The sequence below is a fragment of the Phascolarctos cinereus genome, unplaced genomic scaffold (assembly GCF_003287225.1).
Source record: "Phascolarctos cinereus isolate Bilbo 61053 unplaced genomic scaffold, phaCin_HiC Scaffold_3;HRSCAF=262, whole genome shotgun sequence".
NCBI classification, from domain to species: domain Eukaryota; kingdom Metazoa; phylum Chordata; class Mammalia; order Diprotodontia; family Phascolarctidae; genus Phascolarctos; species Phascolarctos cinereus.
Window position 1 is genome coordinate 106,354,776 of NW_027555736.1, and position 20,860 is coordinate 106,375,635.

At 33.9% G+C, this 20,860-nt stretch overlaps 1 protein-coding gene across 2 annotated transcripts in view; it reads right to left on the reverse strand.

Annotated features, from left to right (window-relative positions):
- The window catches only part of SLK (STE20 like kinase), a 64,408-nt gene that overhangs the window by 37,181 nt on the left and 6,367 nt on the right, over window positions 1-20,860 (reverse strand). For both annotated transcript variants that reach the window (XM_020987960.2, XM_020987961.2), the window contains exons 2-4: window positions 8,262-8,426; window positions 5,135-5,183; window positions 3,764-3,913 (exon numbers count right to left, since the gene is read on the reverse strand). In XM_020987960.2, coding sequence (XP_020843619.1) covers window positions 3,764-3,913; window positions 5,135-5,183; window positions 8,262-8,426 — 364 coding nt within the window. The remainder of the gene's footprint in view (window positions 1-3,763; window positions 3,914-5,134; window positions 5,184-8,261; window positions 8,427-20,860) is intronic.

A 20,860-nucleotide genomic window follows, 5' to 3' on the forward strand; every position in this document is an offset into this window, starting at 1 on the left:
TACCTCCTACAGGAGTCCTTCCTGATTCCCTCAGAGCTCCCTACCAGTCTTTCGAAATTATTTTAAATTTATTTAATTATCTAAATACATGTTATTTGCCCTCAGTAGAATGTAAGCTCCTTAAGGAAAGGAACTATTTTGTTTTTGTCCCCAATATCTATCAACATACATGTAAGCACTTAATAAATATTTGTTTAAATTGTATTATAAAATTCTGTTGAAAATATTCTTTAAAAAGGTCGTGACAAATCCACTTTATTTTTACCAGCAGAGGGCTCTAATTGTAATTTTTATTGTTACAATTTATTAACATAAAAATAATGCATTTGGTCAATAAGAATTTTTTAAAAAAACACATTCTTAGTGACTTGATCAGCCATTTCACAACGTATTTCTTATGACTAAGTACATAAATTCTGATGTCATAAAAGATGTGAGAGAATTAGAGCTCAAATAAAAACAGTTAAAAACTGTTATAACATATAACATTTTCCTGTAAAGCTCTGAGGAAAACTAGGGAAAAAAAAGAGAAAAGGTCATAAGCTTTACAATTTATGGTTAAATTTATTAATATTTTAATGGTTTACCACACACTTTTATTTATATGTTTACAATTTTATCTAAACCTGAGAGGCAGTATGGGATATCAGATATAGGACAGGCATTGGAGTCAGAAATAACTGGGTTCAAGTCCTCACTTTGACACGCATATCAGCTTTTTGACTAACTTCTCAGTGTCCCCAGAAACTATCTAAGATTATAAGCTAAAGGCCACTAGTTCAACTGCATCCTCAAAGGAAGTTAATACAGGAAGTTTCCTATACAATTTTGTTCCAACTACCTCTCACCCCAAGAAACAAAAACTGTAAATTTAATATTAAAGAGCAATGTAACTAAATTTGTATAAATTGTTAAAGTTGATGTTAACAAATATAATATCTAATTCTTTCCCTTTAAGGCAGTAGCTTATTTATCCATTCAGTTTCATTCATTCTTCCTCTCACATGTTCATGGATGTTGGATACTCTGTTCTTCTGGTTTACCAGATTTATTTATACTCATTCTCATCAAGTTTAATTACATTATAGTATTATTCCATTACATTAATGACTCAAAATTTATTTAACCATTTCTTGGTTGCTTAGGTTATTTATAGCTTTTTTGTCATTGCAATTGATGCTGCTATGAAAATCTTCTAACAAGTGATTTCTGTTTCATTCTTGAAAACACTCTGGAGTATATTAGCAAAAAAGGAGTGACTAGATCAAGAGATTTAATTAGTTTTGCAACTTTTACTGCACTGTCTTCCAATGACATCCTACCAGTTTACAACTCCATCAGCCACAAATGAATGTATGTTTCTCAATAAGTCTGACAGCAACAAGTTTCCTTGTTTTTATTTTTACCAATTTGATAACTGTTAGTTAATAATACCTCAAAGTTGTTTTAATTTGCTCTCTGATTATCAGTGAGGTTGAACAAAAAGTGTCCAAGTGCTTATTCAAGTGAAAATTGCCTAATTATATCCTTTTTTTATCTATCAACTGGGAGTTAGTTTCCTTTGTAAATTTTTAACAGTTCCTTAAACTTGTTACGAAGTTTTTAATGTCGTATTTGCCATATATTTTCCCAATGTATTATTTTTCTATTTAATTATAGTTTTTATTGAAATTTTCAAGAAATCTTGAATAACTTATTTTTTTTGAATAGTTCTCTCCCCTCCATAACTAAGATAAGCACATTATTCCATTTTCTCCTATCTTTCTTACAGTTTTCATAGAATTCTTTTTCTCATGCTTAAGTCCACCATACATTGGGATTTCACTGAAGTATATGCATACCTTTGCTCATTTGTTTTTCAATATAAGTTTTAGTATGATTTTATCCTCTTTCCTATCTCTGAATTCTTCTAGCACTTTCTCTGTACAACTGCGGCAGGCTTATTATTCTATTTTGTATTACAACCATTTGTGTATATGTCTCATACTAAAATTGTAAGCTTCTTGAAGTCAGGAACTATCTTTTATTTAAAATCTGTAACTCCCCTGGATACTTAGCACAGTGACCTGGACAAAAGAGGCACTCAATAAAGTTTGTGTAAATAAATTTTAAAGCTTAATATAATTTTTTAAAACATTTATATATCTGCATAGAGAGAATATAATTTTTTAAAATATAAATTCCCTACTAAAGGGAACTCACTTCTAGGTAATCAGTAGTTGACCATCTAAAATTGTAGAAATATCATTATGAAATTTAATTGGAACATTAGTTGGAATAGCTAGGATTAGAAGAACAGAGATATCAAACTTAAAAGGAACTTAGAGGTTATCCAGTTCTATCCCATCATTTCATACTGAGGCCCAGAGAACTGAGGACCAGCGCTCGTATCAAATTCAACAGGCATTTAATAAGGGTGTAATACATGCAAGACAAGAGTCAGGATGGCATAGTGAAGAGACAGCAATCCTCAGAATCATCAAGTCCAGGGCACAAGGCTCACCTTTAACAAATATTGGCCGAGTGACCAAGAGCAAGTCACTTAACCTCTCATTAACCAGAAGAAGCTTTCTAAAATTATAAACTAGGAAAACAGTCTACCTTTCAATATAATCACAAGAACTATATGAATATAACTGCAAAACACTATTTACAAAGACAGATCTAAATAACTGGAAAAATATTCACTGCTCACAGGGCTCAGTCAATATAAAAATTATAATACTAACAAATTTAATTCACTTATTCAATGCCATACCAATCAAATTATCAAACTACTACTTTATAAAACTAGAAAAAAATAATTAAATTCTTCTGGAAAAATAAGATCAGTAATCTAAAGGGCAGTAATAAAAAACATGAGAAAACAGCTTAGCAATATATCAGATATCAAACTATATTACAAAGCAGAAATCATCAAAATAATTTGGTAGAGATTAGGCAGCTTACATACAGAAGCAAACAAAGTGGTCTACTGTTATATAAACCCCCAAACCCCAGCTACTAGGGCAAGAACTCAATATTTGACAAAAATTACTGGAAAGCAGTATGGCAGAAACTAGGTATAGACCAACATCTTACACCATATACCAAGGTAAGATCAAAATAGGTACATGACTTAGACTTACCTAATGAAATCATAAGCAAATTAGGAGAGCATGGAATGTTTTACCTGTTAGATTTATGGATAAGGGAAGAACTTATGACTAAACAAGAAATGGAGAAGATTACGGGAGGTAAAATGGATAAAAGGCAAATTAAAACAACTCTGAGTTATCGCTGCACACCTATCAAATTGGCTAATATGACAGAAAAGGAAAATGACAAATGTTGTAGTGGATATGGAAAAACTGAGACACTAATACACTGCTTGTGGAATTTTTCTGCCTTTTTAAATCCTAAAATAGTCCCATCATTTGCTCTTACTAAACAACCGGAAATACTAAGACTTTATGAACATTTTTTTTCTCTAAGAAACAGTGTTAGAAAAAATCACCAACTATAAAATTGTATATATAGAACAGAATCAGAAAATCAGAGCTTTTTTTCCCTTCAGCCTAAAAGGAGCTTTATAATTCATCTGGTCTACTCCCTTATTTCACACATGAAAAAATGAAGTTCCAGAAAAATTAAGTGGCCTGTTGTAGTTGAATAATAAAATTAAACATCACACATTATAAGAAAGGGAATTAAGAGGGAAAGGACATTCATAGCACAAAACACGTAACATATAACTTGACTGATATTTAAATGAAATACTTACCCAATTTAATGTCTCCTTCCAATGTAAAAAGAATGTTGCCTGCTTTTAAATCTCTATGGATAATTTTATTTTCATGCAAATAGTTCAATGCCTCTAAAGTCTGCTTGCAAACTACTTGTATCTGGGATTCTGTTAATGGTCTCTCAAGCTCTATAAGAGAAAAGTACAAAGTACATTTTTGTGTTTTTCAGTACTTTTCTATTTATTTCCAATCCGTACCTTCATCATTGTGACAGGTTTTTAAATGTATGTGTGTAATATGTAAATATAATATTTAGAAGTCTATTCTATTATCATTTCTCCATTTTTAAATAAGCAAATTCTCTGAATAACAATATAAAAATAAAATCAAGGCAAGTCACTGATTTCCTATATTGTTTCAAGTATTAAGCACATCACAGAATTGCCAAAGCTTGTCAATCTCACCTTTGCAACTTCCCTCGAACATGCCCCATTCTATCCTCTGCCACTGTTACTACCCTGGTACAGGCCCTAATCTCCTCACACCTGAACTATTGGCAATAGCCTGCTATCTGGTTTACCTGATACAAGTCTCTTGCTACTCCAGTCCATCCTCCTGTCAGCCACCAAAGTAATTTTCCTAAATCACAGGTCCAACCATGTCACACACTCCCTACTCAGTAAACTCTAGTAGTTCCCTATATACAGCATCATATATAAAAATATATTTGGCATTCAAATCCCTTCATGATCACACAAAGTCCTTCATCTTTCCAGTCTTCTTCGACCTCAAAACCCACCAAGAACTCTTCGATCCAGTGACAGCGTCCTTCCTCCGTTCCTCAAACAAGATACTCATCTCCAGGCTCTGGGCCAGGGGTGGGGAACTCCAAACTTCACAGAACAAATCCTCTTTTAGATTCAGTCAAAGGGCCACACTTGACAACCTAGAAGGTCATATGTGGCCTCAAGGCTGCAAGTTCTCCACCACTACTCTAGCCATTTTCATGCCTGCAATGCTCTCTCACATCTGCCTCCTGGCTTCCTTCAAGTTCAGCTAAAATTCCACCTCTACAAGAAGCCTTTCCCAATTTCCCTTAATTCTAATGCCTTCCCTCTGTTGATTACTTCCTGTTTATCCTGTATATAGCTTGTTTGCACATAATTTTTTATATGTTGTCTTCACCATTAGATTGTGAGCTCCTCAAGGGCAAGGACTGTCTTTTGTCTTTCTGTATCAACCCATCCAATGCTTAGCACAGTGCCTGGCACATAGCAGATGCTTAATGAATGCTTATTGACTTACCGACATGGTGGGAAACAAACAACATGCAGTAAATTCTATAACTGCTTTCATGTTTATTTAGAAAAATTAAAAATGAGAAATAAAAAGAACAAATTAATACTTACCAAGCATCACAGCATCTACAGCACCACCTGCACAAAATTCAATGAGGATCTGCATGTAAATAAAAGAACACAGATCTGAAATTTCATTGAATAAAAAAATACAAACTAAATGAAAAATTATTAATAAAATTCACAATAAGACTTTCATATCACAAACTTAGGTATGGTTACCATTAGCATCAAAAAGGTCAAATCAATCTTTTAAAAGAGAAAGCAATCTTGCTATTAATGCAAAAAAAATGCCTTTTCTTAATAAATTATAATTCCATTAAGCTTTCAAGAAAGCATATACAGAAAACACCATAGGAATATACTGTTTAAATATAAGAATATTCTGTTTAAAGTTATAATGACAATTTTTTAAAATGTTTTCAAGTACTACTATCTTATGAGAAAATAGAATTCTAACATTTTAATTGAATTTCACGTTTGGGTTGATAAAATATTTGTTATTCTTTTAATAATATTAACATGCAAACTTTGATGCTTGTATATTAATATATATAATACCCAGAAACTATATGCATTAATGATGTGAAAATCTAACCTAAATATGTAGTGACATTTATCACCTATTAGAAAGGTAAATGATTACAAATAGCATGGCTGCTAAAATTATTTTAGTGAGCTAGAATGGTGCAGTGGGTAGACAGCTGGCCTCAAAGCCAGGAAGACCCTCGTTCAAGTCCTATCTCTGAGGCATACTGGTTGTATGACCAGTTAGACAAGTTAGCTAACTCTCAGTGCCATAGGTAACTCCTTAAAGGTGTAAGTTACAAAGGAAGTATTAACCTGTATAGACAGGTGAAGTTTCTTCACCTGGGAATTCCCTATACCAATGAAATCACAGGTCCTGTCCTTATCCCTATCCCTTTACAATAGTTCAAAATAAAGATATGAGTATCTGGAGTGATGGGAATTTTGGAGGTGTGACTGAGGCAGCATGGTCCAGTAGAAAAAATGAAGCATTGTAATCAGTGGACCAGGTTCCAAATCCCCACTCTAATATCCCCAACCTATTTGACCTTGGATAAGGTAGACAACTTCTCCAAGTATATTCCTCTATATATAAAAAGGGGGCCAGACTAAATGGCTTTTGAGACGCATTCGCGCTCTAATTCTATAATCCTATGATTTCACAGGTATAGGGAACTCCCTGTGTGGAAACTCCCCAAAAATTCCTATCAGCAACTCTTAAAAGTTTCCTGAGGCACTGGGAGGTTAAACAATTGTCAATGGTCAAACAGTACCATGTGTCAAAGGCAAGACTGAAACTAATAAATAATCATCATCATCATCATCATCATCATCATCATCATCATCATCGCTACATTTATATAGCTCTTACTACATGCCAGGCACTATGCTAAGCACTTTACAATTACCCCATTTGGTCCTCACAACAACCCAAGAGGTGGGTGCTATTATCATCCCCATTTTACAGATTAGGAAACTGAGACAGGCAAAGGTTAACTCACTTGCCCAGGATCATACAGTTAGTAAGTGTCTGAGGTTGGATTTGAACTATCCACTATACATCATGCTATCTCTCAAATATTTCTACACACACACAAATTATACACTCTTATTTAATTTGTAGAATGCCTGAACAGATAGGTGCCTATTATTTAAGGTTTTTGGCATTTTGCTAGTTTTATGTAAATGAACGGGAACCTTTAAAATTAACCATTCTCTACATAATTTTCATAAAAGATAGTTGCTATTCACAATGCTGTGAAGTGGACAGAACAGGTGGTAAAAACAGAGTTTTACAAGTTAAGGACACTATGTTACAGAAACACTAAGTAATTTACCAAATATCATATTATTATTAAGTGGTACAGGTGGCATACTAGTACATTCAAATGGGTAATGCCTAACATTTATGCTCTTTCCACTAGACTATACTTGTTGTCTTTTCCATATTAGCTTGCCCTTATCTCTAAGAGTATTTTGCATTTAAACTAATAATGCATTCAAAACAAAATTCTTAATTATAAACTAATGCTTGGTCCCAAGCCAGGAATTGATCTGCTATTTTCAAGAGCTGAATAACAGAGATAATGGGAAAACTTAAAAACTCAGTTTCTCTATCTCTCCTTCTCATTTTACATTTAAGGAAAGAAAGTGAAATGACTTGCTCAAGGACCCACAAACTAAGTTACTGTTAGTAGAATTAGTAGAGCTAGGACAAAAACCCAGCTTTCCTGACTGTCTAGCCCAGTACTCTTCTCACTAACAGTACATGATTACTACGTCAAAAGTAACCTTACACAGCTTGTTTCAAGCCTATTATTTACAAATTACATAAACAAAAATACCCATGATGTACATCCATTTCACCAACTACTAATTCAATCTGATTAAAACATGGCAACTGTTTCAACACTCCTAGTTAAGTTTTATGTAATTTGCAGTAAATTAAGAACAAGAAATAATGGGAAATCATTACCAGCTCTGAGGAAAGTTCAAAGTAAATATTTAAGTTTGAAACCGTATTATACATTAGATAATTAGTGATTTGCCTTTTCTTAAGTCATGGAAATTGTAATTTCTGAATAAAATACATTATTTTGATTAGCTTATGAATTTTAAATAGTTTTTAAAACTACTTTAAAAGAATAATTAATACGCTTATGCCAGAGTAAGACCTGAAGTGGAAACCAAAAACAAGAAGTTTTAAGCCTCCCTACATAAACAAAAATAAAATTCCCCAAGACTACATTTAGATTAAATTAAGATGAGCCAAGTTTACCTAAAATTCCAAGTTAAAAGTACAGCTTCAAATATTCCTCATTACAAAACCCAGGCAATTTACAAATTGTGATAGGCATCATGGTATAATCAGATAGCCTTAGCAGCAGAAAAACATGTTTAAATCCTACCTCTTATCTGTACTGGTAGAGAAAGTTTACTAGGAGCTCTAGTTTTTAAAAAATGTACAAACTTAACCCTGAAAATATACATATTTTAGATAATTATTCTATTAGTGACCCTACAATTATATCAAGTCTTCCTTAACTCATAGCTAAAAAGAAGGGTTAAGATCTACTAATTATATTTTTAAATTTTATAAGTCTTCTATCTACTCAAATAGGAAAAGGTCAACAGATAGCAAAATGCTTACCCAAAGATTATTTTCATAATAGAAGGCATCTAGCAGCTTGACTATATTTGGATGATCACATGATGCTAAAATATCAATCTCAACCATATAATCTTCAAGTTCTTCTTCAGATTTAGTGTCAATCACTTTTGCAGCAGCTAACACACTTGTCTCTTTATTCTGGGCCTAAAAATTGAAGTACAACAAAACCATTACTACATTTAACATCTGTAATTATTTTAAAAGGTAACTCAATGGTAAAAATGACTAACAAATGCAGTGAGTTGAATTCTATAAATGTATTCTTCTGTTCTTGCTCTCAATAATAAACAAAAATAAAAATTATGATAACTTCCTACCCTCTATTTCTCCAACTGAATGAGCCTCTGTAATTTTACATATTTTGCAAAATCAAGCTAGTTGTAAGCCTCAATAAAAACTAAAGCTCAGAATACAGTACCTGGTAGTACTGTGCTCCAAAAACAATTGTTTGATCACATTAGTTATTGAAAAAAAATGTTTGGCCCTCTGGGAAGGGGAAGAGGATTAATGTGAAGATAAACAATAATAATCTATTTTTAAGATGAACACTAAGTGCAAATTGAAGTATAGTTTTTTTATTTTATTTTTGCTTTTTTTGAGACATGGCTAACGTGGAAATATGTTTTGTGTGATTTCACATGTATAATTGATATAATATTGCTTGCTTTCTGAAGGGGTGAGGAAGGAAGGAACTCAAGGGAAGGAGAGAATTTGGAACTCAAAACAATTTTTTTAAAAGAATGTTAAAAATAATAATTTTTAAATATAAGAAAAAATATTTTTAAAAGAAAAATAAGATACTAGAACATTTAATGTGTGAATGTTCACCATTATTTCAGAAACATGTACCTGAATGTTAGCTTAATATATACATAAATAAAATGCTTTATAATTTATTACAAAAGAATCATAGAATCACAGAATTTGGAAATTGGAAGGGCCCTCAGAAGCCATCTAGAGGCCTCAAAAATTCCCACTATAATATGCCTAACAAATGGATAATTTTTATTACATTAAATTTAAAAGGTTTTGTACAAATAAAACCAACGTAGCCAAGATTAGAAGAAAAGAAGAAAAGCTGGGGCAAAATTTTATAGATAGTTTCTCTGATAAAGTTCTCATCTCAAATACATAGAGAACTCTGTTAAATTTGTAAGAATATGAGTCATTCCCCAATTGATAAATGGTCACAGGATATGATATGATATGGGCAGCTAGGTGGTGCAATGGATAGAGTGCCAGCGATGAAGTGAGGAACACCTGAATTCATATCTGGCTTCAGACACTAACTAGCCCTGTGACCCTGGGCAAGTCACTTAACCCTATTTGCCTTGGTTCCTCATCTGTAAAATGAGCTGGAGAAGGAAATGGCAAACAACTCCAGTATTTTTGCCAAGAAAACTCCAAATGAGGTCACAGAGTAGGACACAACTGAAATAACTAAACAATAAAACAACTAAGGATATGAACAGGCAGTTTTCAGAAGAAATCAAAGATATATATAATCATATGAAAAAATGCTCTAAATCATTATTGATTAGAGATATCAAAATTAAAACAACTTTGAGATATCACCTCACACCTATCAGACTGGTTAAAATGACAGAAGGGGAAAATGACAAATGTTGGTGGGGATATGGAAAAAACTGGGACACTAATAAACTGTTGGTGGAACTGTGAACTTATCCAACAATTCTGGAGAGCAATCTGAAATTACAACCAACGAGTTATAAAACTGTTCATACCTTTTGACCCAGTAATACCACTATTAGATCTGTTTCCCAAGGTGATCACAGAAAAAGAAAAAGAATCTATATGTTCTAAAATATTTATAGCAGCTCTCTTTGTGGTGGTAAAGAACTGGAAATTGAGGGGATGACCACCAGTTGGGGAATGGCTAAATAAGTTGTGGTATATGATTGTGATGTAATAGAATACTAATTGCTGTGCTCTAAGAAATGATGAGCAGGTTGATTTTACAAAAACATGTTAAGACATGTTTTTGAAATAATGAAGAATGAAAGTAGCAGAACCAAGAGAATGTTGGACATAAGTAAAAGCAATATTGTTCAAAGAATAACTGAATGACTAAGCTATTCAGAGTTATTACAAATATTTAAATCAACTACAAAGGATTTATGAGGGAAGGTGCTATCCATCTCCAGAGAATGAACTGATAAACAGAAGTATGCATAGTATGGTTTTACATATATATCTGTGTCAAATGGTGGCCTTCTCTAGCATAGGGTGGGGAGGGAGGGAGACAATTTAGAGCTTTAAATGTAAACCAAAAAAAATCAAATTAAATTGAAAAAAATATATACCTAACAAGTAGTCATCCAGATTCTACCTAAAGAACTTAAAGGAAGAGCAACCTACCACTTCTTGAGACAACATATTCTACTTTTAGACAGTACCAATTATTAAGATGTTTTTCCAAATAATCAACAAATAGATAATGCCGGGAAACCAAACTATTTCCTGGAAATTAATTAGGTATTCTATAACACTCATTAATTTAGTCACCTAAGATGCAATTCTGTACTACTGATGTAATAAATATATACACATATATTTATTAATAATTATATATAGAATTAATAATTAGAATTTTACTGATTTGGTATATCCAAAACCTAATTTAGTATCAGAAAACAATTTAATCACTTAACAAGATCTGTCCCTAGAATTTTAGTAATCAAACTTTCAATAAAAAATATCCAAAAGTATATTCATCAAAGGACATAATTATTAACAATGCTACCCCCTTATCTTTCACACTTGTTGGATAAATATCCTTCCTATGAGTACAATGTGAAATTTAAAATAACATAAATGAATAAAATGTTCTAAGATATTAATTTGAAGGGAATGTATGGTTTTCACTAAAAAAAATCATCAGGTTAGAACTTTAAACAATCACAATGTTTCATCCTCAACATAACTTGCTAACTCTAACCAAATAAAAGCCCAGAAAAGAAATGAGGGGAGGCTTCCTCTGAACTGTTTGTATTAGAGTTTCATGTTCTAAAGTAAGTTGAAAGCTAAACCTTCCTGTACTACTAATGTATTTCATCTGTACTAACCTCACTGTAGTACTAATAAATTAAACATGAAAGATGAAATAGATATCTAATTACACTGCAAAACAAAATCATTAGCCTATTCCTATCCCTAAAATAAATTTAAATGCTAAACTATACTAATTTACCTAAGAGGAATTACTTTTGGGGAGGGGAAACCTTTCTGGAATGTGCAAATAAGGTATAAAACTTAACATCATGTCCTGAAAGTGGTATTAATCACAAAATCTTAAAATAATTTTATTTTAGGTGTGCCACCTGAAGTAACAGTACCAGTTTGCTAATGAAGGAAACATCTTTTCTTGAACACGGCATTTTCTTAAACACTGCCATATGCTTTAAGAGCCTGACAATATTATAACAAATTCTCACATTTATATAAATAGCATTTTAAGGTTTGCAAAGTGTCCCCCTCACAATAACTCAGCAAGATTCTTTTCTATCTTTTCGTATTCTTCTTGAAATTTGGTATGAAAAAGATTCCTAAAGTCTCACTTAAAAGAATACCTCTGATCAGTGAAATTATACAGCATAACTATTTATAACTTCACCAAAATTTTAGAGACTCCCAAATTAGGCCTAACAATATAGTACAAAAGCAAAATTTAGGATCCTCAATCTAATTTTCTTAAGCCTACAGCCTATAATATAATACATTTTTAAAGTTTTTTATTTAATTTAAATAAATATCTAGTTGTCACAAGTCTAACTCTAGTTATCTACACCAAGAATAATTTCTGGTCAATTAAAATAAACATCAACTAAAGTGAGTGCCATATTAATAATAAAACAGCTCTGGTTAAGTTACAAGTTAGCAAGTTACAAGTAGTGTTAAATTGAAAAAGATATTCAAATGAGAACAGGATATAAGTTATATGTAAGTTAAAATAAAGAAAACCAAAAAAAAGGACACAAACATATCCTAATACTATATTTTGATATAGACAAAACAAACTCCAAAACAATAAGCGAAATTATTTCCACAGTGATATTCTAAGTGCATCTTTCTGGCAGGCATCACAAGTTCTAAAACAGAACTCATCTTCCTACACACACACACGCGCGTGCACACACACACACACACACACACACACACACACACACACCCTCCCTCTATTACTTCTAGAATCAAATATAAATTCCTCTGGCATTTATAACCTTCATGACCTGGCTCCTCCTTCCTTTCCAATTTTCTTACAGTTTGTTCCCCTTGTGATATTCTATAGTTCAGATACAATGGCTTACTTGTTGTTCCTCAAACATAACACTCCATCATCTGCCTCTATGCCTTTGCACAAACTGCTCCTCAAAAGTTCCCTCCATCCTTACCTCTGCCTCTTAATTTCCCCAGCTTCCTTTAAGACACAGCTCAAATCCCTGCAGGAGACTTTTCCTGGTCTCTCCAGCTGCTAGTGCCTTCTCATCTGATATCATTTTCCATCTACTCTGTGTATATCTTTGTTGTTTTTGTTGTTGTTCAGTCATCTCAGTCATGTACCAACTCTCTGTGGCCTCATCTGGAGTTTTTTCAGCATGGTTTGCCATTTCCTTCTCCAGCTCATTTTACAGATGAGAAAACTGAGGCAGAGTTAAGTGATTTGCACAGTCACACAGCTAGTAAATATCTAAAGCCAGATTTGAACTCAGGAAGATGACTCCTGGCACTCTAGCTACTGTGCCACCTACCTACCCTGCATAAATCTTGTAATGTACCTAGTTATTGTTCTCCTCTATTACAATGAGAAGGGCAACTAGGTGGTACAATGGATAGAGTGCCTGGCCTGAACACAGAAAGGCTCATCTTGCAGAATTCAAATCTAACTTGAGACATTTACTAGCTGTGTGACCCTAGACAAATCACTTACTGCCTGCCTCAGTTCTTCACCTGTAAAATGAGGTGGAAAAGGAAATGGCAAACTACTCCAGTATCTTTGCTAAGAAAACCCCAAATGGGGTCACAAAACGTTGAACACAGCTAAAACAACTTAACAACAACAAACTAAAATGGAAGAGACTGTTGTCTTTGAACCCCCAGCACTTAGCACAATTCCTGGTCCATACTAAGTACATAATAAATACTTGTTGACTCACTGACAAATATTAGCAACTCATTTTATATGGCAACTTTAAGGTTCTTTCCTTTCAAAAGTTCTATTGGCCATACATGTATTATCATTATCATCACTTTAGAGATAAAAAAAAAATATGGCTTAGACAGGTGAAGTGACTTGAGAAAAATCACACGTACTAATAAGTGATAGAGCTCTTGAATTCATAGTTCTTCTAACTTTGAGTCCACTGCTCCTATTATTTCTACTAGATCACGCAAAGAGGCTAAGAGTTATGGTTGTCAAGATAATGGATAATTTATCTGGTAGTCATAGATGATTTCATTTTTACTAAAATTTCTGTAACAGAAAAAGAGTGAAGTCCGAGGAACATAATATCCTAAGTTATGACTTTATAACAACCAAATATAATGACATTTTGAAGACCTTATCTTCCTTGACACCTCTGTAGCATCTAACAAACTACTAAACAATTTTTTACTGACTTTGCAGATAATCATCTGTTTCTTCTCCTACCTCTCTGACCACTCCTTCTCTGTCTCCTTTACTGGATCTTTATATCATCTTCCTGATTTAAAGCGGAAATTCATCAAAGTTTTGTTTTTGGCACTCGTCTCTTATGGTATACTCTCAGTATTCACTCCCATGACTTCAATTATCACCTCCAATAATTTCTATGTCTATCTGACCTCTCTTGTGAATTCTAGACCTCCATTATCAGCTGGCTAACACTTAACTTGTCCAAAACTGAAATTATCTTTTAACATAAAACTGACTGTCCTTTGACTTTATCAACTTCAGTGGCACTACCATTTCCTCAGTTTTCCATTTTTGAAACATTAGTGTTATTGTCAATTCCCTCTTCTCACCTTTCACATCTAATCAGCTGCCAAGTTCTGCTGCCTTCATATTTCTTTAATCCATCCTCTCCTTCTCTTTCCCTCTGCCATTACCCTAATTCAGGCCCACATTAACACCTGCCCCGACAAATACAATAGCTTCCTAAAAACTTTTTTCATACTTATAACAAAGTGATGTTCTTTCTTATAATTATTTTGATTATAGCACTCCTGTGTTCAAAAATCTTAAAGTGTTCCCTACTGCCAGTAAATAAAATTCAAATTTTTTTACCCAGAATTTAAGGCCTTCCATAAAGTGGCTCTATTCTAATCAACACTTCAGCACCTTCCCATCTTGCTCCTTATGCCTGGAGTGTTTCCCTTCCCTTCTTCACGTGATGAGTTACTATCCAACTTTTAAAACCCAAAGCAAATGTCACATCCTTCATGAAGCTATCCCTGATCTCCCATAATACCCATCCAACCAGACTTCCCCCTTCCTCTTTTAATCCACACAGAGCACTTTGCTTTATACCTTTATAATGCACATACCTTGTAATATTGTCTATTATCATAGTTATCTATACTTATGTCTTATGCCCTAACTTGACTGCAAGACCCATGAGGGCAGGTGGACTACATGCTACCTGAAATCTGTATTGTCCCCAAACTCCTAGCACAATGGCACTATAAGCACTTAATATCTACTGAAACTGAATAAAAATTCACTGAGGCTAAGACTTGTATTTTCCATAGTATACAACATCAAGCATAAACATGATGCTCAATGCAAAATAGTTCAAAAATATAATAAAGGTATACAAAAGATACAAAGATATATCAATCAGCAAACATTTATTAAGCACCTGCTATGTTCCAGACAGTAGGCTAACAACTGTGGATACAGAAACAAAAACTAAGTCTCTGCTTATATTACACAAGCTTGCAATCTAATGAAGGAGTCAATGGATATTTATAAAGGTTTATACAAAATAGATACAAGGTAACCTGGGGAGAGACAGGGAAGTGTTAGCAGCTTGAGAGGACTACGAAAGGCCTCATGCAGAAGGTGGCTCTTGGGCCATATCTTGAAGGAAACGAGGGATTTTAAGAGGCAGAAGTGAGGAGGGAGTATAATCCAGAACTGGAGATATTTAGTACAAAGGCACAGAGATGGGAAGTAGAGAACATGTGTAAAGAACAGTAATAAAGTCAGTTTTGCCAGACCACAGAATATATAGAATGGGACCAGATTGTGAAGAACAATTAATGCCAAGTAGTTTATATTTGATCCTAGAGAGAATGGAAAGCCACTCAAATCTAATCAGTAAATGGGTGCACCCTAAAAAACCACTTTCATGGCAGTATAGAAGATGGACTAGACTGGAGAGAGAAATGAAGCAAGGAGAACAATTATGAAGCTACTGTAGTATTCAAGTAAAAGGTGATGAGACTTGAACTACAGAGAAGGGTACAAATGCAAGAGACAGTATGGAGACAGAATTAAGAGTCTGTAATTAAATTAATATGTGGAGAGAAAGTTAGAAGTTGAGGATGAAACTGTGGTTACAAACCTGAGTGACTAGAATGATGATGGCATTCTGGACAAAAATAGAGAAATTTAAAAGAGGAGTGGGTTTAGGAGAAAAATAATGAGTTTGGTATTGGACCTGTTGAGTTTGAGATGTCTATGGGACATTCAATTCAAAATGTCTAACAGGTAGTTAGAGATTTAAGACTGGAGCTCAGAAGACAATGAGGTTAGAAATAGTAGATTTATGGGTCATATGAATAAAAATGATAATCAAAACCATGGGAGATGATGAGATTACCAAGTGTAAGAGTATAGACAGAAATGGAAAGAGGGACCACAACAGCACATAGCAAAAGAGGGCAGAGTTCAGACTGGTACCATCTTATTCCTGAAAGTTATCTTTTAATCCAGCCCAGGACTACATTAGCATTTTTGGTGGCCATATCACTGCTGACTCATAGTGAGACTGCTATCCACTAAAATCCTGAGATCTTTTTCAGACTGCTGTCTAGCCATGTTTCCCCCACCTTTCACAATGAATTCAACTGCTTGAACCCAAGTGTAATATTTTACATTTATCCCTATTAAATTTCACTTTGGTAGATTTAGTTCAGTTTTTTAACCTGTCAGAGACCTTTTAGAATGATCATCAATCTGTACCCAGTGTGCTAGCCATTCTTCTTTGCTTTCTGTCATCTGCAAATTAAAGTTACCATCTATCCCTTTATCCAAATCATTGATAAAAATGTTTACTAACTAACATAGGCCTGAACGCAGATATCTGGGATACTCTACCGGAGGATTCTTTTCAAACTGGCATGGAACCATAAATGGATACTCTTTGAGATCAGCATTTAAACATTATGAATCCATCTAATGGTATCTTCTAACCCAAGTCTCTCCACCTTTTCCACAATCAATCAATAAGCATTTATTCAAGTCCTTATATGTTCCAGGCACTATGCTAGGGCATTGGGAACACAAGGAAAAAATTTAAATAGTTCCTCTTCTTTCAAGGAGCTTACAATTTAAGAGGGGAAACAACAACATACATACATACATACATACATACATACACATACACATACATACAAATGAATGGTACAAAGTACTGCAAGGATTTAAAGGCATTCACTTTAGGAATTTAATTTAATAGAGGAACTTAAAGAAGATAACTATAAGCTGGAATAGGCCAGGAAGACTTTACTAAAGAGGGATTTGAGCTGATCTTGAGAGACAGAGAAACCTGGATATACAACACCAGAACTTGAGATCTAAATATCTAGCTCTTTTGTTTTTTGTGCAACACTGACTAAATTAATGTACATTAATTCATTTTTAGGAATAGCTATTTGCCACTTTTGCCTCTAAAAATAGTGTTGCTTTACTGTGACATGTAGGTAAACATGGATTGCCAGTAGATTCTAAGCTCTGGAGGGTACCAAATTGGAATGGCTTTGCTATGGCATAAGTGTAAGATTACTCAGAAACATTCTGTTTATGTATCATGAATCCTTCTCTTTTTTGGGGGGCGGGTAACACTAGGCAATGGGGGTAAGTGACTTGTCCAGGGTCACACAGCTAACAAGTGTCAAGAGTCTGAGGCCGAATTTGAACTCAGGTCCTCCGGACTCCAGGGCCGGTGGTCTATCCACTGCATCATCTAGCTGTCCCCTACCCCAAATCTTTCTTTAAAGAGAACCAAAAGGCACTACCAAATATGGCAAATGCCAAATATTCCAAAACTCTAACGGATTTGTGATCTCAGTAATAATAGGTACTCCTTGCAGCCATGCATATCACAACCATCCATACCTACCAATCTCCTGCAACTTTCATCTATGTCCTTCCAAAAGTTTGCCACAGGGAGTCCACCCAACATCACATAAAAATGAAACTGATTATTACTAACAAAGCAGTCATCTACAAATCAGCTCTCTATATACACTCAGACCACTAACCTGTTGAGTAAAAAATCAAAATCAAAACCAAATTTGGAGAAAGGATAAAAATGAGATGACATTGCATGCAATGACAACAGCTCCAAACCAATTTATTTAAGCAACCTGTAGACCAGAGATTCTCAATCTTTGTGTCATGGACCCTTTGATGGTCTAGTAAAGCCTATGGCCCACTTACCCAGAATAAAGTTTCTAAATGTATTAGTTAAAATATATTTACAAATGAAACAGACTATCTTGAAATACAATTATCAGAGTATTTAAAAGGCAAGTTCAGAGACTCCAGATTAAGACTTCCACCTGAAAACTTTTTTTAAAGACAACTATATAAAAGATAATGATTTAGAACAAAATTTCCTGAAAAGTTTATTTAACAGATATAAAATAGCTGCCACAAGGAGGCCAAAAGAACCCAGAAATTACCTCTCAGCTAAACATTTGATTTTCTTACCAAGAGATATGATAGCCAATGTCAACAGTGGTTTAGACTACAAGCTCATCTGCAAAATATAAAGGAGAAAGGTGGAGTAAGATTATAAACAGAATGCCTCCCCAAAAGGTGAAAGGAAAAACAGGCATGCAGAAAGTCTAGCATTAGAGGCTGCTACATCAGATCACGTCAAGAGTATTTTAAGATGAAACACCTAATAGGTGAAAAATGATTTACCATCATTTTTTGGTTTTAGTCTCATCACTGATACTGGAATTTGGACTCTGACACCTTAATAGCAGATGGAAAGATGAAGATAAAGTCAGTACAAGTGGTTTAGTCAGACCAAGCACACAAAGAAGAAAGTCACACAAGGAGGGACAGAAGAAGGGAGGAAAGACAGTATTTATGGAAAGGATGACCATATGGAAGCCCAACACTCCTATATCTATGGTAAGCCAGTATGTTTTGTTGTTTTGTTGAATTGTTTTTCTTTGAGAAAAAGAAATGTTCAAGAAAGGTGGCTATTATTGGGTAATAAAAGTGATATTTTAAAAAGCTGAGTTTTTTTTAATAGTAAATTAGATTGTTTCCCTTAAGCTTAAAAAAAAAGCCCTTTCCCAACTTTCCAAAGGCATGCAAGAACTGTAAAGATACACTCAACATTAATAAATCCTGAACTTAAAGAATGACAAAATGCACAGAACTGTGCAGTATGTCATGAGTTGGGTTCTAGTCCTGAATCTGGCACTAACTAGTTCTGTGATCTTGGACAAAATGCACAGTTTCCCAGAGGCTGTTTAGGAAGGAAGTCAGAGTCTACTAGATGATCTCTAAGGTCTCTTGTTTAGTTATTATGTTTCTCTAATAGCATTGATATAAATAGCATTTAAAATTCTTTGGAAAATAGAAATAAAAATTTAATTACAAAAGAAAAACCTAATAATGATATAATCCATGTTTTGTTCATTAAAAAAAATTTTCAGGGGCAGCTAGGTGGTGCAGTGGAAAGAACACCAACCCTGGAGTCAGGAGGACCTGAGTTCAAATATGGCCTCAGACACTTGACACTTAACTAGCTGTGTGACCCCGGGCAAGTCACTTAACCTCACTGCCTAGCAAAAAGGAAAAAAAATTCTCCTCTTAACATATAGTAAGAGGGCAACTTACTAGATAATAATGTAATAGCTAATATAATAGCTACCATTTATATAGCACTTTAAGTTTCTAAAGTTTGATCCTTCCAACAACTCCAGAAGGTAGGTGTTATTATTATCCCCATTTTACAGACGAAGAAACTAAAACAGACAAAAGTTAAATGACTTGCCCATGGTTACATGGCTAGTAAGTTTCAGGGGCAATCAATATCTGAACTCAGGTCTTCCTTACTCCAAACCTAGCACTTTATCCTCTGCACTACCTCACTGTCTAACCAAAAATACAAATAAAATTGCTAAGAAAAATTATATTTCAGTTATCTAGAATTTGAGGGCTTTTTCAATTTGTATTAAAAGCATATTCCTATAACCTACCACATTGTTTAAAAAAATAATTTCATTCCACACATTATATTGAAGTTTCCAATGAAACACTCGTGTTTGAGGGGAAACCACTAAAAAAGGACAAGCTTAAAAGGACTTTTTGTGATTAAAAGTACCTGTCTAAAATCAAGAATGAATGCAAATTAAAACACTACTGAGCTTTTACCTCACAAATAGCCATTTGGCAAAGACAAAAAATATAAATGGTCGATTTTGACAAGGCTATGGGAGAAGTACACTAATATACTCTTAGTCTGGTCACAAACAGGTATAACCATTCTGGAAAACAATTTGGAATTACAAAAGAAAGGTCACTAAACAGCTCAGACACAGGAGCCCCAGTACTGAGCTTATACCAGGTGAAAGATAAAAGGGAAGGTCCCATATATAACAAAATATTCATAGCAGCAATTTTTATGGTAGCAAAAAATAGAAAAGTAACTGTTTACAAACTGAGAATGGCTAAACAAACTGTGATATAAAAATCAAACAGCACAGCAACACAAAAAAATATGAGAATTAAGAGAAACTTATGAAACTTGATGAAACTTTGGACTCTGTCCCTGGGATGCTGGCCTCTGACAGCGAGCTTTCACCTTATCTTGCCCAGAACCAGGCCTCTCCCAGTGATTTTCCAAACCATGTAGATGCCCCAGTATCAACCCTCTCCCCTCTTTCAGCTCCCTTTTATGTGTTGTCCTCTCCTATGTGAATGTAAACTCTTTGAGGGCTAAAATGGTTTAGTTTGCTTGTTTTACTATCACCAGCACTTAGTGCCTCACACATTTATTCATTCATTCATGTATGTATGAATTTATGTAGAGTAAACAGAACCAGAAGAACAATATGCATGATGATATAATAATATAAACAAAAACAATATTGAAAAAGGTAGCTGAATTAAAATTAATTGTAATGAATAACCTTGGTCGCAGAGAAAAGATGGTGATACTCCTATCTCAGTAGAGAACTACAGGCACAGAATCTTCCATACATTGTTACTTGGTGTTTTGTTGTCTGGTTTTGTGTAACTGCTTTTCTTTGCAAAAGGGAAGGGAAATAGCATTCAGTGGTTAAAAAAAAAAAAAGAAAAGCATCAATAAAACTGTAATAACTAGTAT